At 37.4% G+C, this 20,420-nt stretch overlaps 1 protein-coding gene across 1 annotated transcript; it reads left to right on the top strand.

The window, feature by feature from the left end:
- Positions 1-4,742: 4,742 nt before the first annotated feature.
- On the top strand, positions 4,743-4,961 carry RB195_021550 (uncharacterized protein; the record flags this gene model as incomplete). The annotated part of the gene is made up of 1 exon (XM_064208352.1): positions 4,743-4,961. The coding sequence occupies one exon, from the start codon at positions 4,743-4,745 to the stop codon at positions 4,959-4,961; it is 219 nt and encodes a 72-aa protein (XP_064064233.1).
- Between the last annotated feature and the right edge of the window lie 15,459 nt (positions 4,962-20,420).

Raw genomic sequence — 20,420 nt, 5'->3', positions numbered from 1 at the left:
AAGACAAGTTTGGGTTTCACATTCAGAGCAATTTGCTGCAGTAGATATCCGAAATTGCTAGCTATGAAAATGAAAAGAAAAAATTGGAGGAAGGATACAGTGGGTAAAATAATTATTTCTTCAAAATTATTCGTTGAAATAACAAATCAACGTTTCAACTGATGAGTTCAATGAAAACGGGACGTTCTACGGGATCGAAAACGAAATGACATCAAATGTGAAGATGTAAGGAGTTTGGTCCGATTCGTAATGTGAAAATAAAGTTACATAATGATTGAGCGACACAACAGAGAGGAGAGAGAAGTAGGAAAGTAAAAGATGTGAAAAGATGCAACGGATTACGAAACGAAAAGAAAGTGATGTTTTTTCCGCGGTTGTGCGGAGAAACGTTGAAGATAAAGTTGTGGGGAAAGATTTGCACGTCAGAATGTCAGAGTAGATGGTGAAGATGCACCATTACAAATGGCAACGTATATTACAAAAAAAGAGGACAAGTAGCATAACCAAAGGATCGGTATTAAAGACGTCAAATAGGTCCTCAATAGTTGGACTTCACAACACTACGCCTAGTCGGAATTTTCAAACAACAAATTTATGCATAGCGAAAAAAGTCACGATATAAGGTTTATCATAATTATCAGCGGTCTGACACTTCTTAAAAAAGACAAATTACCTACAAATACTAAAATAAATCAAAAATTTTTGATATGGTACTGATTAGATGCCAACGATAAGTAACTGTGTAAGCGCTTAATAAGAAAGAATAAAGAATAATCGACACGATACCTAGGATGTGAGAGGAATAAGGAGTTTCAGCGTGGACCAACAATTCTATCATATTATGATTGTAAATATTTACTTAGATTTTATTGCAGCAAACACAAACCAAGAAAGTATATGAGAAGTTAACGAGCTTCAAAGAAGTATTACTCCAAAGAAATGGGTAACTCAACGTTCCGATAATTGCGGTATGAAGAAGTAGAAGATAAACAATGCAAAATTAAAAAAAAAACTCCTAGGAAGTGTCATTTCGTCATTTCGTGTCATTTCCCTATTTTTTCATATTTTTTCAGCAATAGCAGGAAAAAAATCCAATGTTCTTCGGCATTTGATTTTTCAAACTTTCGACGACTCAGTTCCATGACACGGTTGGCTTTAAAAAAACGTGGTAAAAGGAGGAAAGAAAGAGAAGAAATAAATGAAACTCTGTATGAGCTCCTATTATATTTCCATCGAACATTATTCAACAAATATTTATAATAAACATAAATGGTTTCGTGGACAAGTATGTTCCAGAAAAGAAAAACTTGAGAAAATTACTAAAAATCCACGTATATGTGATGGTTGATCAATAGCAGGAAAACATGACAATAAAGTAAAAAAGTGGAGCAAAAGACTTTGTACTTGTACTTTTGCACTTACAGTGATTATCACAAAACAACGACGACTAACAACATGGAGCCATCAAAGAAATGATAGAAGACTACAACGATGGTTTGGAAACAAAAAAGAAATGAAAGAATTCAAAACAGATGGATTGAAACGTTTTTAGCCGAATTAGTGTTTGTATAGATGGGAAGAAGCCTCCGAAAATGAAAAAAAAAACACTACAGAAAGGAAATGCTCCGAGAGAAAAAAAAACAAGTTGTAGCATTTCCCTCTGAACTCAGAACGAAAGCTCCTAGAAGGTCGGGTTATCTTCGCTACTCGGCAACGCCTATCTGATGACTGTGCATGCTATGTAATCCATCGTATGATGTGTCGTATGGCGCTCGCTGACAGTTGATGTCACATCGGAGGAATGTGTCTTCAGCATCGGCTCTACCCTCAAATTCTCCCTGAGAAAATCATCTGATAGCATGAGTTGCCCATGTGACCTCAGCTGACTCACAGTGAACTCGCTCTGTTACAAATTCACTTAAACAACTAAGCAAAAGTGAGATCAATCACAAGAACTACTCGTATTTGAAAGCAGATTCGAATGCTCCGAAGAGGAAAAAAAAGCACAAGAGCAATCAAGCAATTACAGTAGTTTCGTTTGTCGGCGACCATCTGTAATTGGATGGATACATGTGAATGTCCACGCATACACGAGACTATCATCACGCATCATACTGTATCGCGTGTATATACGTGTGAGGGCCGGAAGCCATAGCGACAATATGGCGCCCAAAATAATGACAGAGGACGTAGAGAAGTGTACGGTAGTGAAAAAGATAAAACTGTGTGAACAAGTCGAGTGTTGGGTGAGAACGAAGAGAAATGTCGTCGACGTGGACGAGTTGCTACTGAACAGCTGAGCACAGCTATGGAGTTAGGTGAATTCTGCAAATGCGCCAAGTTTTAAAATCGCGCCGTCACAATGGCGGGGAACGGAGATAAAACGTCGAAACAACAAATGTGAAACAGATCAATAAAATGAGTTTGATAATGCATAAAAATGGCACGGCTTGTACGTGATAAAAGCATCGAGTGGGGGAGGAGTGCTTATTTCATGACACACTGTACTACAGATAGATAGGAAACGCCCGATCCTCCCCACAGATAGCTTAGAACACGAAGTACCTTTGCAAGTCCTTTGACCTTAACACTCAGATGAATGGTGGAGAAAGTGGTCAGCAGTGTGTACGTCAACGAACCGCTAAAATCTGAAGAGAAATGTTCGCTGAAATCACTAAGAACGCTCCTTATTTGGCAAAAAGAATAGGGGAGAGAAGCAATCTAAGGAACATACGAAATGTGTTTTCCGATAAAAACAAGCTTGAGGTGAATGATACGCATATAATCCGAAACGTAGTAGTTATATTCTCAACTGAATTAATCACTAATCAGAAACCACTTTTCTAGAAACGAAAACTTAACGGAATAAACAACACAATCGACATCAATACCACAAAAGTTCTAGTGTAATTTAAGTACCGCTAATTAGTCGTGAATATAAGACAAATTTCAATTAATGTAAAAGTATTAAAGATATGAACTAAATTATAATTTTCAAGTTTATCTTGTATAGAAAAACGGGCTTTGTTAATTTTACAGTGATTTTGAAAAAAAATCTGACACACACACTGTCCATGAAGATTTTTCTTTTATATTCCAAAAAAGTGGAGGAACAAAGTGCATTTGTACATATCACTATTAACGATCAGAAACCATTCGTTATGGAGAAATTCAGAAGGCTACCACTGATTTCTTTAGCAGAAGTCGATACTCAAAAACTCGAGTCAGTACTCATCTGGTCAACTATTAACCATAATGTATAAACAAGAGAAAATCGTTTCTTACTATCAAAATCAGTTCAAACAAGTTCCGATGAAACTCTTTTACGTAAATTAAGTAGGTATTAGGAATGTCTGTTTAGTTGCCATATGAAAGAAACACCTTATTCTGGTCACTTTTATAATTAATTTTGTCTACACTGTCTAGTTCAGAGTTAAAAGCATTATACAAATTTTACAAATTAAAATGATCGGTTCATTTCTGTGCATATAAAGAATATCTTAAAAAAACGTCAGAAATAAACAAAAAAATAAACAATGTAACACTCCCATAAATAGTGAGAAGAGCGTTTACCAGTTAAATGAAAGTAAATACTTTATTTGAAATAGGCACACATAAGTTTCGTAGGAATTGACATCACAACTTTGTATAAAATACCAAAAACTTTTATTATTATTAGAATATTAATCAATATTGCAAAACAGGCATATGAACCAGTTTGAGGAAATGATCACATCTAAATTTAACTAGCGCAAGTGATTCCCAGAATCTCTGGCAGATTACCGGTAATGGGTTATAAAGAGTAAAAATCATTTGCTTCTAAAATTTTGCAGAATGCAAGTATTGAGTGTATCCTGGTTTGATTCAAGCCAAACTTTCATAAAATACCCAGGAAACGATAAAACTACTTCAAAACTGTTGATTGACATGGCAAAAATGTGACATACCACATAAATTCAACCAGTGTTCGCGACATTTGCATGCAATGATAACATTTTCCTGCAAATCTATATAAAAAGGAAATTTAAAACAAGAAGTGCACGAAACTGACGATAGATGTCCAGAAACAAGGCACTAACACACATTTTTGTGCAAACACATTATCTTTAAGCACATACATATACATCCATTTCTTATTTGCTGCATTTTCTACTAATGTCCTCTGTGCCCAAAAGAATAATCGGAAAGAATCGAATTTTCATCTCCCTTCCTAGTTCGGTGTTGCTTTTCAGAAGAATAAGAACACCTTGGAAACAATGTTTATGAAGACGAGCCCATGTGAGAAGTGGTTTCAATTAACGAACAGAATGTGTAACAGGGAAAATAATCCGGAAGTTGAGCAATTTATAAGCAGAATATCGAGGAAAGTTAGCAATGTCGGCGCTGTTAAAGATGTAATAGTAAGATGGCGGTGCATCGTTTTGTCAGACGTTTAGCAGTCGAGGCAAGGTCGCCTCCACCAGCGAGCGAACTGCAGCAAACGGGCGAACGACTGTACTGGCTTGACTCCCGGGTGAACTGGGCACATCGGCCGATGCGGCACGGACCCGATGCCGCGAAAAGCTTGAACTCCACCACCGTCGCATCGCCGCTGGCCTGCTTGTCGTAATAAAGATGTAATAGTTAGATGGTAGAGCGCTTTGTGAGGCGTTTAACTCGTACAGGAGGCAAGGTCGCCACCCGACGACCACCGACCGCACACACACACCGCACCACACACACTATACTAATACGACACATTTATGAGCGGCCGCGCGTTCACCACTCACAATAAAAGGCAAGCGAACGATCGACTAAGGACGAAGGAGTCACACCTTGGACGACGACGTCGAGGAATCGATGCCGACGGTGGCGAACCGAAGACGAGTGACGCTCGTCGATTCAGAAGATACGTGCCAACTGACTCACGCACACTGCTTATGGATGCGACAATTTTGCGGGACGAGAAAAGGACTGCTTAGTGCCCGCTACGCCATTACAAACCCGCCCCGTATCGGCGACCCTGAGGTGAGAGGGCGAGGAAAAGTTAAGGACGCTTATATTGTGAGAACATGCGTCATTGAGGAGCGAGAGCGACGCGACACAGCAACAACCAGATGCAAAACGTCGGAAACATAAGAGGAAACCAGAATTGAACAAAAACCGCCTCTATGAGTGCATTCCTTCTGACGGGACGCGTAAACCCTAATTCTTACGCATTAGGAACATGGTTCTCATGAAAACCTTAGGAGCATCACCTTATCTGAAAACATTGCCCATCTTGGGACTGACGTCTCTCGGAAAACCTTATCTCACGAAGTATTATGTAGACTCACCATCAACATCTCCACGATCAATAGCAATAGTAGAGATATCCCTAATTCTAAGCACATTCTCTTCAAATTACCGATAAAAGTGGAACTTTAACTGAACGAAGATCTGAACCTTCCTTGGGACTATAAATGAACTTGGTACGGTACTACGTACCAAGGGAACGCTATGGATTAAGTATACGCATTTTACTGTAAGAGTAGGTGAATTTAGCTGGATTTATGTACATGATTTGATCAAATTCTACTTCTTGTCTTAAATTCTCCCGATCTAAACTCTCTCGAATCAATGTAAAATTGTGTGAACTCTGATTTTTACCTCGATAAAAAAATAATTCATCAATTTTGCCCAATAAATTACATACTGGTGCTCAGAGTTGAGGTTTCACAATATTGATTGTCTACTGATCATCAAAGAGAGTTTATAGCAAGCACCATTAGTAATTTCTACACATTCATTCACTTGTATGATTTGTATGAGGACAGTATACATATCAAACGATATTTATGGATATATTATTCCCATATATTTTATATACTCCTTGAACCAATGGAAAACTTTCTCTTATTTTCTATGTAATTTCGTCGAATTTGAATTTACGCACAGAATAACCCAGAACGGTCCGCCAGCAATAAAAAGTTACAACGAGAACAATTTTCAAAAAGTTCTGGTTAACAGAAATACAGTACATTCACAGAATGCGTCAGAAATGCAAGTAACGCAGTCAACTATCTTAGTACTACAGTGATATCCTTCTGCAATAGGAAAGCGTATCCTGGAATCCATAACCCATCTCCAACATAATCTCACACTGAATAAGTATCATTTCAAGATATCGAACTGACCTCCATCCCTCTTACGGATCCTGGAGGAAAGAAATTCCAACAATTTATGGAATAAAAAATAAATGACATTAAATCTATCAAGGTTGCTACCAACTTTTCATGGCAGTTTGAATATTCCCGTCACCTAATCAGTGTTATCCAAATAAACTAGGGATAAATTAACTAAATAAACATAAATATAAGAAAGCAGAGCAAAATGTATGCAAAAATAGAAATTTCACCCCTATCTCTACTCAAAAAGTAAGACAAATTAGTACAAAACTAATTAGTACCACTACAACCATCCTGCAACAAAATCCAACAAAAAACACAACTCGTAATTGATCGTCTACACTTTTCATAACTAATTAGAGAAGTACAAGAACTGAAGAGCAGTTATGAGGACGAACAAACCTCAAGAAACTTCCGCATTGTGAAAAAAAAATTCTCACCCTCGATCTAATCACGTCACAATAGAAACTGATACAGACTGAGGGTAGTTTGCACCAATTTCTCGTTAATGTCCCTAATATTTTGCATCTTTATAATTTTTTGTTAACATTGATAAAATTTAAAAATTATTGCTGATGTTCCCAGTTTAGAGGCCCTAATACGAAAGTGCTGAAATAGAAAACATTTAAATGCAACGAATGAGCAGAACAACTGCAAAATTGGCTAATGGAAGGAGAGACGCACTTTTGCACAAACTTGTCGCTGATAAATTGTCAAACAAAAACTGATTTTGATTACACTGCTACAGCAATATTACAGCGTTTCGGAAAGTAACCAACCATACTGTTCTGATTTACGATTGTCTTTTTTTTTGGATTTACTGTACATATCCATGCATCAGTTACATACTTTCCGTGAATTTTTATTCTCACTTAATTTCTGCTATCCCCAGAAAGTAGACACTGATGCAACCTCTCAAAAAAAGAAGGCCTAGGCAAGGTCTCTTTGGAAATTCAACAGCCTGGGCGAAATAACGATTCAGGTAGTAGAAAAAGTGGAATTCTTTTGCAAGTAGTGATGAATGATGCGAAACAAAATAAATTCTTGATGAGAAAATGGTTTTTTTTTTCAGGAAAAATTACCTCAGCTAAAAAAAATCGTATATTTTTGAATAGTGACAATACAAACACCGATAAGTGGAAGCTGTGATGACTAGTTATGGTGCAGAAACAGTAAAAGAGGCAATGAGAGAAAAGAGAAGAGTGATTGAGTCATACGAGTTTTTCTTGCGTCTTTCTCTTCAACAGATACTCACTCTAAGCATAACACTCAAACTCAGAGCTCATAAACGAGCAGCATGAAAACAGGAATATTTGTAGGCTAGATAAAAAAAATAGTTTTCTGCCTTCAACAAAAGCAGCAGATAATTTCTATCGAAAAACTAGAAGATCAAAATCACAGGAAAGAAAGTAGATCGATCAATCGCATCTACACAATCCTGAACTGTGCGCGAAAAACAATAAATGATGACAAGGGACCGCAGGCGACGATCACGGAGACGACGAACGCGCGGCGCCAGTAAGGTGTGAATCATGCTTTTATACCGGCACTTTTTCAAAGCGTTGAGGTTACGCGAATCTCAAACGAGGTGAGCCGCGAAGAGACACTAACCTCAGACGTCATAGACGGACGCATCCTGGACAACACGGCAGTGATTAGAGCGAGCGTTTCCCATCAAAAATCGTAAGATAAGAAGCAGCCGAGGAATGTAAGACAAATGTGGTAAATGAACGTTGAAAGACGAGACGAGGGGTGGAACGGTTCGCAAGTTTGTGAGGTGAGGTTGCTCTTGAACCTCCCCGTAAATGTTCGATGGTGAATAATAGTGACAGGCAGCACAACTCAACAGCTGACAAGACGACACATCGATCCGGAGGGTATGTAAGAGACGAAAAAGATGCATGGCGGAAAGTTAACACTCTGCTCTAACACCTCCTGGAATCTTTGGTAACGTTCAGCAAATTATGACAGTGACTCAGGAATCATTTCCTGTTATTCCTGCCATGAATAGACAGCTCCGATCATTCTTTAGCAAGTTTTTCTCCTAATACAATACACCAGGAAGCCCACAAAAAAACGCATAGTATCGAAAATGGTTTGTTTTGTGAGAAAATTATTAGAAATAGGGTACTAAATAGCAAGAATTGATTTTACGTCAACATGCCGAAAAATCATTGAGTTGTCAGTGAAGGAAGTGATTTTCGCGCAAACCTTTTCTAAAATATTATAATAATACAAAAATGATACGTCAGTTCAGCCAAAAAAATATTCGGCAGCATGATTAAAGAGCTACTAAGACGTCTGAATACTTAATTTCTAAGACGATGAAGCATCTGAAAACTACGATTATATCAAAGTGTTTATATTTATTTTGACGATGCTCAATTTCATTATGAAACTGAAGGACACAAAATTGAAATGTACAGAGTGAACACAAAAAATTCGTTAGATTTCTACTTTTCAAAATCCTGGAAGAAGATAATTAAAGGTCAACGCAAGAAAGAACGTAATGGGCTGTAGAAAGAATTTGTCATTTGTTTCAATTACGGCTGATAATGGAAAACGATACCATGAATTTTCCCTTGGCCACGTTGGAAGGATCATTTTCTGGATATCTTAGTAAACAACAGTGTCACCTTAACTTCACAACGTAATTGTGTACTAGATATTTACTGTGTAGAGAATTAGATATACTACTAGTGCACAACTCTCAATCGTTCTCTTCTTCTCCATATAAAACAGACTGAAAAATCCTGACTACTTGATCATTACGGGAATCCGTCATAAACTACACATGATACAAACGACAGACGACACTCCTCGAAATCTATCCAGAAAACCTCGGAATGGCTTCGCTCTATGAATGTGTGGAGTAGAAATCCGGAAAATGTGGAATAGAAGGTTTCCGAGATATCCTTGCTATCCATTCACATTAAGATGATACCGTAAAAACTCTTTCATTGGTTTCAAGTCGAAGAAGTACGCAAAAGAACAAGGAGTGACAAATGCCTAAGGGCTGGTCCTCGAATGATGACGCAACGCACAGTGCGCTACGTCAGACGGTCGTTGCGCCCCCTTCAACAACCGGCTCCCGTCGTTAAGCTCAATTAGGAGGCGACACCACTCTCGACCGAACTCCTACTCTCGTTATGGAACTAACTTCAGTTGAATTCTTTGTGTACAGAATGAAAACAGTATTAGATGTGGAAGAAGAAAAAAACCGAGAAATTCGTTTCGTTCAACGGCAATCGATTAGCGGGCAATGGCCTCTGATATCGAAAGGATGATAAATGACGAGGCGTTAAATGAAAAGAAACGGAGGATTGTTCCTGAGAAGCGGAACTGTGCCATACTACATACATATAAAGGTAGGGTGAAGGAACCGAGAATGAAACGAAAAATATATGAGAGCTTTATCCAGAGTTCTCTTAACAAAAATTAGATGGCAGAAATCCATCCAGGAACGTGAGACGAAACTCGAAACGTTCCGAAAACATCAGCGTCAAGGACCTGCTACGTTCAGTAAATGAGCGAACGTTGACCTCATTTCTTGCACACGAAGCATACTGTACCGGGTTTGTGAGGCATAAAAACGTTCATGTCAAGTAAGAGTAAGCACCACGAACGAACGTGTGGTATTGTGATGGGCAAAACATTCCCGAGAACAGTTCCTCCCTCCCCCCTTGCCGAGGTTATCCAGTGAGACGCCACAATGTCAGATATGTAGTACTTAAGCGATTAAGCATCGTATATTTCAACACTCATAAGCGATAAAATCAAAATCCAGGGTGAAACGACACAAAGGGCGAGGCCTCTTCGATGAGGAAAAAGCATCAAAATGTCAAAATTGTTGACACTGACAACACCGAATGCACTTTCGAAATCAATACAATGAACAGTGTCGATCTAGAGAAGAACACCTAGATATTGTACTCACTAAAAAGGAGGAGAAGAAGACGCAGATCAAAGGAACGAATCGATACAAGTCGCTTGATCGCTGAGGGCGATCAATCGATATCCGATAGTAGTCAGCCGGGTGGCTGGCGCGCTGATTACTCATTAGGCGGGGAGCGAACGACGGGGCCCGCCGTCTTACCTGGCCACGGTCACTGATCGCGTCGATCGATAAACACATTTCTCGAGTATCACTCAACCTCATCGATTTACGCGACGAGCCCACCCATGACGATCGATCATACTTATAGATATCTAGAAGATAAAATCATAGAGTACTATGAAAGAAGATAGTTGAGACTTCCGGAGAACACCTTAGCACGGAACGAGGTCATTTCCGTCAGGAATTTCGCGAGAACTCCTTACAATTTCAGGAAGAAATTTCTGAAATGGAGAGAAATCAGTGTGTACATTTACCAAAATGACCATTTAAAGTCACAAAGATTCCGGAGAAATTTTTGCAGTTATCATTTGGCTCAGTTTCGTAGCGGTTCTGGTGAAATTTGTGTTTCTCGTAAACGTGTGATCATATTCCATGAAGATATCATCAGAAAAGGAGAAAAGGAAAAAAATATTTTAATACATATATACTTTCCTCGGAACCACTTAATCACATTTTGTTTCACTAACACCGTAGCTGTATTTCTTTCTTCCAGATTCTTCTAAAGATTATTTTTTTGTATATATGTATTATACTAATCAGAAGATGTAGAAATAGTGCAGCTAAAAGATTTGATTGAATAAATTGCATATGAAAATTTTAGAACTTTGAAGAGCTACAACAGACAGAAATTTTCCAAGCTTCATTAAATAATATAGTAATCTTTTTTCATTAAATAATTTAGTATTAGTAGAACAAGATAAAATGTTGCTGCTATCAGTAAAGGAGAGCAAAGAGGTGAAAGCGAGGAACGAAGAAGAGAGAATGATGTAAATAATCCGTGACGATGATCTGATTTTTGTATAAAAATTCAAAATTCCATATACGTGTGTAGTGTTGTACCATAACCAAATAGTGCTCATCTCTTTTGTAATATAATCAAGGAAAGTACGTACCAACTATATTTTATCAACGTCCAAAGCATATAAGTAAATTTTACATATTCCACTAATTTCTGGCACATATGAACCGTCCTCCATATCCATAGTGATTGTACATCGAACCATGTATCAGTGATTACAAACAAATCAAAAGAAGAGTACATTTTTAATAGACAAGGAGAAGAAAATCCATAAATTTCAAACAGTGGCAAAATACTTCGACGTCACCACTACTACCTTCGCCTTATTAGTTATTTACGTGATATTATTTATTATTATTATTATTATTATTATTATTATTATTATTATTATTATTATTATTATTATTATTATTATTATTATTATTATTATTATTATTATTATTATTATTATTATTATTATTATTATTATTATTATTATTATTATTATTATTATTATTATTATTATTATTATTATTATTATTATTATTATTATTATTATTATTATTATTAGTTTATTTCTAACCTATTATTTGTGAATATTATCTCCACAATTACGGTACCATGTATAACTATGTACATATAACTGGGTAACTACCTACGTAGACTAACTGTTGCAAATGCTTTTGGAGCATTTTTTATTACTTTCAGTACGAAAATAATACTTCTCTGCAAGGAACATGGGCGATTTTTTGCAATTTTGAAAATATTTTTAGAATGAGAAAAAAGCGGAATGTTTTATTTATTAGGCGTTACCATTCTTGAAGTTATTTTAAGCCGAATATTTTGCAATATTCCGGTGAAGAGGCCCCTTTCTAGGAGATTGTGTCGAGTTTAATGTACGCATCCTCTTTAAAGCTAACGTAAACCTACTATCCCTTATCAAAAAAAAAATGCATAAGTCACTTCTGCTAATAAACGAAGAATTTTCCGAAAAAAAAAACCTTTTAAACATTTGACATCAATTAAAATTACGTGAGTGTATACACGAAACTATAAGCCAACAAGGATGTGTTCGTGGCTAAAACTGTTGTCGCAATTTTATGCAAAATCACATTTTTTCCCCGTCCTTAATGGCCAAACACAAAGACTAATCCAGCCTTTGATTAGAAAATCTAAGAAACTCATTTGATAATTTGCTTGCTCGCTCTCAAAGCATTTGCTATGCTAGGAAAGCAGCTATTTTTAGAAAAAAAGGGAAAAAATTAAGATTCTGTTGCTTGGCCTGATTTTGTGACGAACTACCTACTCCGTTTGACTTCTTGGGGGACTGAAAATATACTGAGGGATTAACGAAGAAGCTCTCAACAGTAAGGGGATTTAAGTGTACTAGACGTGTGTGATTCCTTAGTAATATGTATCATTTCAATATTAATTGACGTTAATTTGTCGATCAGTCAAGGTCAGCGTAAGACAATGTGCTGGTTCCGATGACGTCGACGATGAAAGTGCATGAACATTACGATGTTAGCGGGGTCAGGGGTATTCCAGATTTTTGTATTCACTCCCTCAAAATCACAAAAATATAGAAGAGATAAGTGTATAAGTAGCAGTAGTAGTAGTGTAGTATAAGTGGTTAGTCTTATGTTAGGTCATTTTCTTTTTTTTAAATAACTAAATCAACCATAATAAACCAAATCAGCATGTTAGACATTCATTTTATTGGATTTACAGTACTGTGCCACGAAGACTGTAGATTGGTGCCTTACTACGCTCAATGATATCGCACTACCTCAATGTCCAGAACCCTTAGAAGAGGCATGAGAGGGTAGAAATCAGTTTCATAACAGACGTCTTTCTTGTTCTATCGAGTTTAATTGCTGGAAATATCCATGCGCCACTTCCAAACACGTGTGAGAGGTTCTCTTCTGTAGAATTACAAACAAGTACAAAGTACAACGACATGCGTTGAGTAACTTGCGTTGAATAAACTGATATGACAATCAATGTGAGGATTTTCAAACATGCTGCTCCTGAACGGCATGGAATTCTGATAACACTAAGAAACCATACGTGTTATGATGTAAAATATACGGTATAAACTTACGAAAATAGAATATTAGCAAGAAAAACACTAAAGATCCTTTTTTTGACATTCGATGGAGAGTTTCGTGATCTTAACGTCAAACTCACATGATTCCTACATAATTCCTCTTCCTGGGATCGGTAAAACATAGAAAAATAAAAAGATAACAAAAAAAATAAATATAAAATAAAATAAAACAAGTGTTTATGTATAGTTGTGTACAATTTGACGGCATGAATGTTAATCTATTAGGAATTTCCTCATCCTTTCACTGCCTCAAGCATTAGAACCAAATCTCTATTCAGGAGTACGAATACAGGAAAAACGCAGAAACATCAAACATTGGTTTAAAATAAACTTTAACAATTTTTGATAAAAATTATATTTACAACTTTAAACTTATTTATTTTTGTGAGCGCATCAATATAAACAAAAGAATTGTCACTCCACTTTGGGGGTCTGCAAAAAAAAGATGAATACTGGGTTCGCTAAATTTTATTTTTCCTCAACAGAGCATTTTGGATTTATTAACTACATTGATAGATATTTCCGATACGGAGCTCCTCTTCCACTTTAGGAGATTCTCCATTTCTGGAAGAAAAGGTGGAGAAAGGTGCGTTTAAATGAACACTAATGTTCACCTATAAATTCTGTCACTACATTTACTACTATTACTGTTGCCACTGCTATTTGTAAACGCATATAAGACACGGAGAATATCCTACAACCATGTTCAAACTCTACTGATACTATGTCATACTGTATACTATAGATCACAGAAGTACTTCATTCTATGTTTTACATAAAATAATTTTAAAAAATCTGTTTTTTTTTGCAAAAATATACTGAACCTCCTTCCTTCACCTTTTTTTTTAAAGAAAAATGTCGCACACCTAACTTAACGAAATTACAATGTAGAAGTCTTTGCACACATGTTGTAGTCATCGTTACTGGTATTTATAACATCAGTTTGCTTATGATCCTGAAGAAAGAGGAAAAAATAATCGTGATAATCCTCATACACTACCTCTCTCTCTCTCTGACAGTTGCACTATACGAAACGAAATTATTCAGTTAGATCGGGAATATTGAGAAGCGCAACTCATAAATTTCGAACCATTTACATTTCTCAAACTGTTAACATAGTTGTTAATCTTTTGAATATTGTATTCCTCCAAATAAGTAAATTTAAAGAGAACAGTTATATGTAACCAAACTTTAGATCCAACAAGAACTGGAGAGGAAATTTTATGAGAAAACCCCCATCCTGTACTCGTACTTTCCGATACGAAGTGAGGCAGCAGCCACACAGAAAACTCCCTGTTGTCCTTGTCTTTATTGATTTCCCTAATTTCTTAACAACTGCTCCACGCAGATTAAAGTTGCTACACTCACCAATGGTTTGCAATTAATAAAACTAATTGGAAGAAATTGATAATCTGATTAAGAAGACTTCAAAAAATCTGAAATTTTACCGCTTACAAAAATTGCAAGACAAGGCAAGTCTTCATCAGATACATCCCGATTTTTGTTACTGTATTGGCTGATATTTACTTTTGTTAAATAATAAAAAGGATAAAGGATAAAGTCACTGGCGTATCAATCCACTTGGGATGCGCCAACGCGTTTTACTGGAATTCGTAGTCGTTGAGGTTTTGGAACGCGTGTTGGCCTATACAATGACTTGCGGGGGCCGGCCGATAATCAAGCCAGTGTTTTTTTTTAAATCATCCCAGACAAGTCTGGTACCAATTTATCGACCCCGTAGGGATGAAGGGCTTGGTTTGCACTAGGGCGGTTTCGAACCCTCGACCGTGTGGCTACAACGGACCTCTAACCGACTGCACCACACCCGCCCCTTGTTAAATAATAACGACAATAAATATGCACGTTTATTACTGAGTTACAGCTAAATAAATTCATAAATTTTCTTCACAAATTTTTTTCCTCACCTCTTAAAGGCATCACCCTACGAATCTGAGGTGGTACGGATTTCAGGTGGAGTATTCGTATACGGGACGGGAGACTATGGAGAGGAAAGTGATTCCGTCCATTTCTTCCTAATTGCCCTAAAAAACAACGCGGAAGATACGGCTTCAGGCGCACTGGCGCACAATTTTCTACAGGGAGTTCGACTGGAGCGCGCCAGCCTTGTGCGGCGCCGCATCTTCCGGACCGTTTTTTTTACGGCAATTAGGAAGAAATGGACGGAATCACCCTTCTCTCCATAATCTACTATCCCTTATAAGAATACTCCACCTGAAATCTGCACCACCTCAGTTTCGTGGGGTGATGCCTTTAATTAAAAGGCTCCTAATTTCCAGGTGAGCTCGATCCTTTAATATTAGTATCCGTTATCAATGGCTCTTTCTTAATTATTCCATCACGAAAACCTCATCTTTGCAGCAATTTAATCCAGAGAAATTCCGGTAGATTTGGTGGCTAATTTATTTCTTGAATTTGAGAAATACAAGGGAACTATAAAAGATAGTTACAAGTTCGGAGACTTCAGTTTAGCAGAACCTCATGGACGTGTGATGAGTGCATTACGGCTCCAAAACGTCTTTCTTGTCTTGCTGTTATTATTCCCGTCAAGAAAAGAAAAGTGCAGTGTGAGGTATAATACACAACGGAGTTAGTGAAATCCATTATGTTCCATTCATTCCTGGATAAATCGTCCTAGAACATAGGAAGATGAATTGAAGAATTTGTCACTTTTAAGCCTCCAAAATTACACTGAAACGGCCTACATAGAACGTAAGAATCCCGGAACTGTGCCCCATGTCCAAAAAATTCTACTTGACCTCAATAATCCAGCAACTAGAAATTAACTAAATAGTTTTTTTTACAATTTTCTTTGTTTTCAGAAAATTTGTCGTTTCTTAGGGATGCCAACGCAGATGCTTGACATCGTACAATAAAGTATGCACGATAGATTATGGATACCGGCAGGGAATGTTTTTTTTTCCTTTTGAACTACCAATTGAAATGGATTCTATGCTACCATTACGACCAAAATGAGTAACACCAGAAAAGAAGAAGCTTAGACTCTTGGTAGATGTTTCCTAAAGAAAAATCCAAAATTTAAGGCAAAAATTCTAACTTCTAAAATACAGGGATTCCTCAGGATTCTCAATTAGTCACATATATCACTTATTAGTTCCAGAGCTAATTTTGACCATGAAATTCTGTAGGAGTTTTCTTTTCTTCACGATACGGATAAGACAAAATTACTCAAGTTTTTCTTATCTTGCAATATTTTTTTTTTAAATCGTAAATGCAAACGTATGAATGTACGAGTAAATTTGGAAGCTCTAAACACATCTCTAAGCTATGTATCAGTTTCTTACTCTATATTGTTAGGAAAAATAACATCGAAAATTTCCGGAAAAGGTGAAGAGAAAATATAATTCGAATGATGGAATATGTTGAATAAACTATAAGTGATGAGTTCGAAGCGAGGTGCCACTCCACTTCACTGAGACAGTAAAGGACAAAAAAGAAGAGGAGTGTTGTTTTACACGATGAGCGCATGTTCGAGCCCGTACGAAACACGATCAACCTGAACAAACATGGCGTTCGTCAAATAAATGGAAATCTTTCTAAAGGTGGTCCCGTTTCGATGGGAGCGAGTAGGAAATTTCGAGGAGAAGGTGATGAGCCGTCATCAGCAGCAATAGGTGGTATTCGCCAGTCTTGAATAGAAAGATGAGCGCCGCCTGATTCACAGCTGACGATTACATAACAGTTGCCGAAAAAATACAAAAAGAAATGCGACGTGATATCGAAAAGGAAATCGGCGGTCAACGGACTAAAAGAGGGAATGCAAATGCTGGAAAGCAGGTGAGTGCGACTTGGGACAGAGTGACACGCTCTCGTCGGTTTTTACGAGGTTGTGCGCGAGCTGCTCGACACTTTCGTGCTGTAAAATCACATCTGACCTTTCCTCATGGAAAACAGACGTCCCCCAGTGCATGGCGCACACATACCATCACACATCTACTGATCGCTGCATTTCGCAGAATGTTTAGCATCATCTAGATTTATCTTTTCTACTGTATAAAATCCATCTCGTACAGCTATCAGGGGACCCGAAATCGATGAAGTTGAGGAAGATTGTAGAGGAACGGTTAGAGACGGGAAAAAAAACGATGTACAGACGACGGCTGATTCGATGAAGAAGGACAAAGTTCTCGAAAGCGAAAATAGGCCAGCATATGACCGTTGAAGTTTATGTCCCAACAAAAAGTGTAAAACATGCAAACGGCCTGTTCTTCATGTGTTGGTTGGATACTCAAGCCCGGATCAACTGCAAACGTAACACACTCTTTAGTTTTGAGTTTGACTCGAATACTACAACTTGTTCACGATTTTCTGCTATCCGTCTCTGTCTTTGCGAACAGCAAATGTGATAAACTTCTGGAATTCTGAATTAGTATCATTTGTGTTCTCTCGTCCAGGCTTCATTTTTCTATAAAAATTCCGGAAGAAAAATTTTTTGTGGTCACCTCAGTTATGTGCAAAGGTAGACAGAAAATGTTGAGTGCTTTTTCGTTTCCTTTCTCGGCACCTACCATCGACGGTATTTAGGAAAAGTGAAGATTAGCTTGTTTTGTATGACACTGGTACCAATCTGTCTCTTTCTGTGACCGTTGCACATCCAAAAAATTTACTACCAGAGCTCACAGCAACTGAAATAGACCCAGGAGAGCCTTCAACCATGATTTTAAAACCCAAGGTTATCTAGTTTGGAATTTGCAACAAAATACCTCCTCTAGTAGATTTTTGCGCGAAATCACGTTTAAGAGACGATCCAGGGATCAGATATTCTTAGATAAATATTCTGCTATTTATCAGTTCTCAGAAAATAATTTCTCGGATGATCGATCTTTTGGCGGTTTATCCGAGAAACTTTTGGCGGTCATCCTCAAATTTCTCAAATTGAAGTTTAGTCACAACTTTTAGGATGTATGATTTCCTATGATATGATGAGCTGATTCTACGTAGGTTCACTGAAACATACTGGTACACGAATCCACAAAAAGTGACGCTATAAACTTACCTTTATTTTATGATTCAGAAACGACATGTTATAATTAACGGTTTTCGAAATTTTCCTGATTCAATCTGCAAATATCATTGCAGGATGAATCACGAAGACGGACGCTCACTTCCTCTGGAGTCCAATCTTAGTCAGAATTAAATGAGAACTTCAGAGTGATTGTGTTCAACACAGCATGAACTATTCATCCCGGCAGGGGAAAAGGAGAATGACGTCGTGAGTCATTCAAGCTACTTTTTTTTTAATAAAACTTCTTCAATCAAAATTTGTTTTTTTCTCGTTAGGATAGAAATCCTTGCATGCATCCAAAATAGCCTCAGACCTTCACCCTACTGTTACTCATATCTTGGAGTCTCATGCAGACTTTTTTCAAATCGCCAACGATAATCATTCACTTCAGACATGTTCAAGAAGTGTCGGCATCCAGTGCACCATCCTAACTGAAATTTGTAAGGCATGGCCCACCCTGAAGTGCAGAGTAAAAATCTTGAATGATAAGTTAAGAAAGCGTGAGCGATCGGTTGAGTAGTAGTGCGCCTATCCAGGAATGTCTCTAGATGGATTAATTAGAGAATGAGCAACTAATTTGTTGAAGGACCCTAGCAGTTTTAACGTTAGCGGAAAGTAGGAAGTCGTCTTTCTACCTGTTCAGTGTACATGAATTTAAAAATAATTCAGATTCGACAAACTTCAGAAGAATCGTAGTTGCTAAGTCACAATGCATTTTTACATTTGAAGGCATCACCCCACGAATCTGAGGTGGTACGGATTTCAGGTGGAGTGTTCGTATACGGGATAGTAGATTATGGAGAGAATGGTGAATCCGTCCATTTCTTCCTAATTGCCGTAAAAAATGGCTTCGGGCGTTCTTGCGCACTATTTTCTACAGGTAGTTCGACTGGAGCGCGCCAGCCTTGTGCACGCGCCGCATCTTCCGGGCCGTTTTTTTACGGCAATTAGGAAGAAATGGACGGAATCATCCCCCTCTCCATAATCTACTATCCCGTATACGAATACTACACCTGAAATCCGTACCAGCTCAGATTCGTGGGGTGATGCCTTTGATCGAAGGAATCAGTGAAGACAGTACTATTACTATCAAAAGATTTACGGGTAGAATTAGAAGAACTAGAGAATATCAAGTTAAAACTACTCTTTTAGATCCATAATAACAGTACGAAACGATTTTTTTGTATAATCTAGACATGAGATCTAATCAATTATCTAAAACACATCTATTTATTAGAGTTAAGAACGTCTCCTATATTCCACAATTAAAAATTCTCCTCTAAGTAAAAATAGAAACATAAAAATTCAAGCCGATTCCGCTGAGCTCCATTGAACGCCAATTTTTCAGCACTAATAAATGGATCCACTAAATAGTGGATCGTCTACGTAACTTTTTTTTGCTAAAAACTTCTGAAGGCACATCTAATCTCACCTTTAATGGAGTATTATCTCTCCGATATTTAGAATTAAGAGTTTAGAAATTAGATTTAGAATGTCATATTTATGAGACCTTACTGGTATGGTGATTGATTCTTAGCATATTCTCATAGTTATTGTACCTGCTACACTAGCAACGGAGAAATTGTGTTGTGTTTTTTTTAATTGTGGAAAGCTTGGCTATGTACTTGTAAACGAGAAAATTGTTTATTATGTGTTTGGCAATCAAATTCTATGGAGTTATTTCTCTCTCAAGAATTTTAAATCCAAGAAAAAATATAATAACTATCACACATGAAGGGCGGGTGTAGTGTAGCGGTTAGAGGTTCCGCTTCCTGTACAATCGATCGGAGGTTCGAATTCGCCCTAGTGCTCACCAAGCCTTTCATCCCTCCGGGGTCGATAAATTGGTACCAGACTTGTCTGGGAGGATAAAAACACTGACATGACACATCGGCTAGCCACCGCAAGTCATTGTATGGGCCAGATACATGTTCGTGAACCTCAAACGATTCTGAATTGAAGTGAACGTGGGGGCGCATCCCAAGCGGATTGATTAACGCCAGAAACATCATCCTTTATCCTTTTATCGCAGATGAACAAATGACTCCCGGCTTCGTAGCTCTGCGAAACACAAATCGATTTCCATTAGAGTTTTTAGACAGTTACTTCAGGTAAAAGATGTACAAAATTGTAGAGATAAAAGAAATTCTTCTGCTCTGTAGAGGTGTACTAATACAGAAAAAAATAAATTTCAAAAAATGTACATAATCAGAAGTGCGCAAAGG

The sequence above is a fragment of the Necator americanus genome, chromosome X (assembly GCF_031761385.1).
Source record: "Necator americanus strain Aroian chromosome X, whole genome shotgun sequence".
Lineage (NCBI taxonomy): Eukaryota > Metazoa > Nematoda > Chromadorea > Rhabditida > Ancylostomatidae > Necator > Necator americanus.
This window is presented reverse-complemented; position numbering and strand designations above follow the sequence as displayed.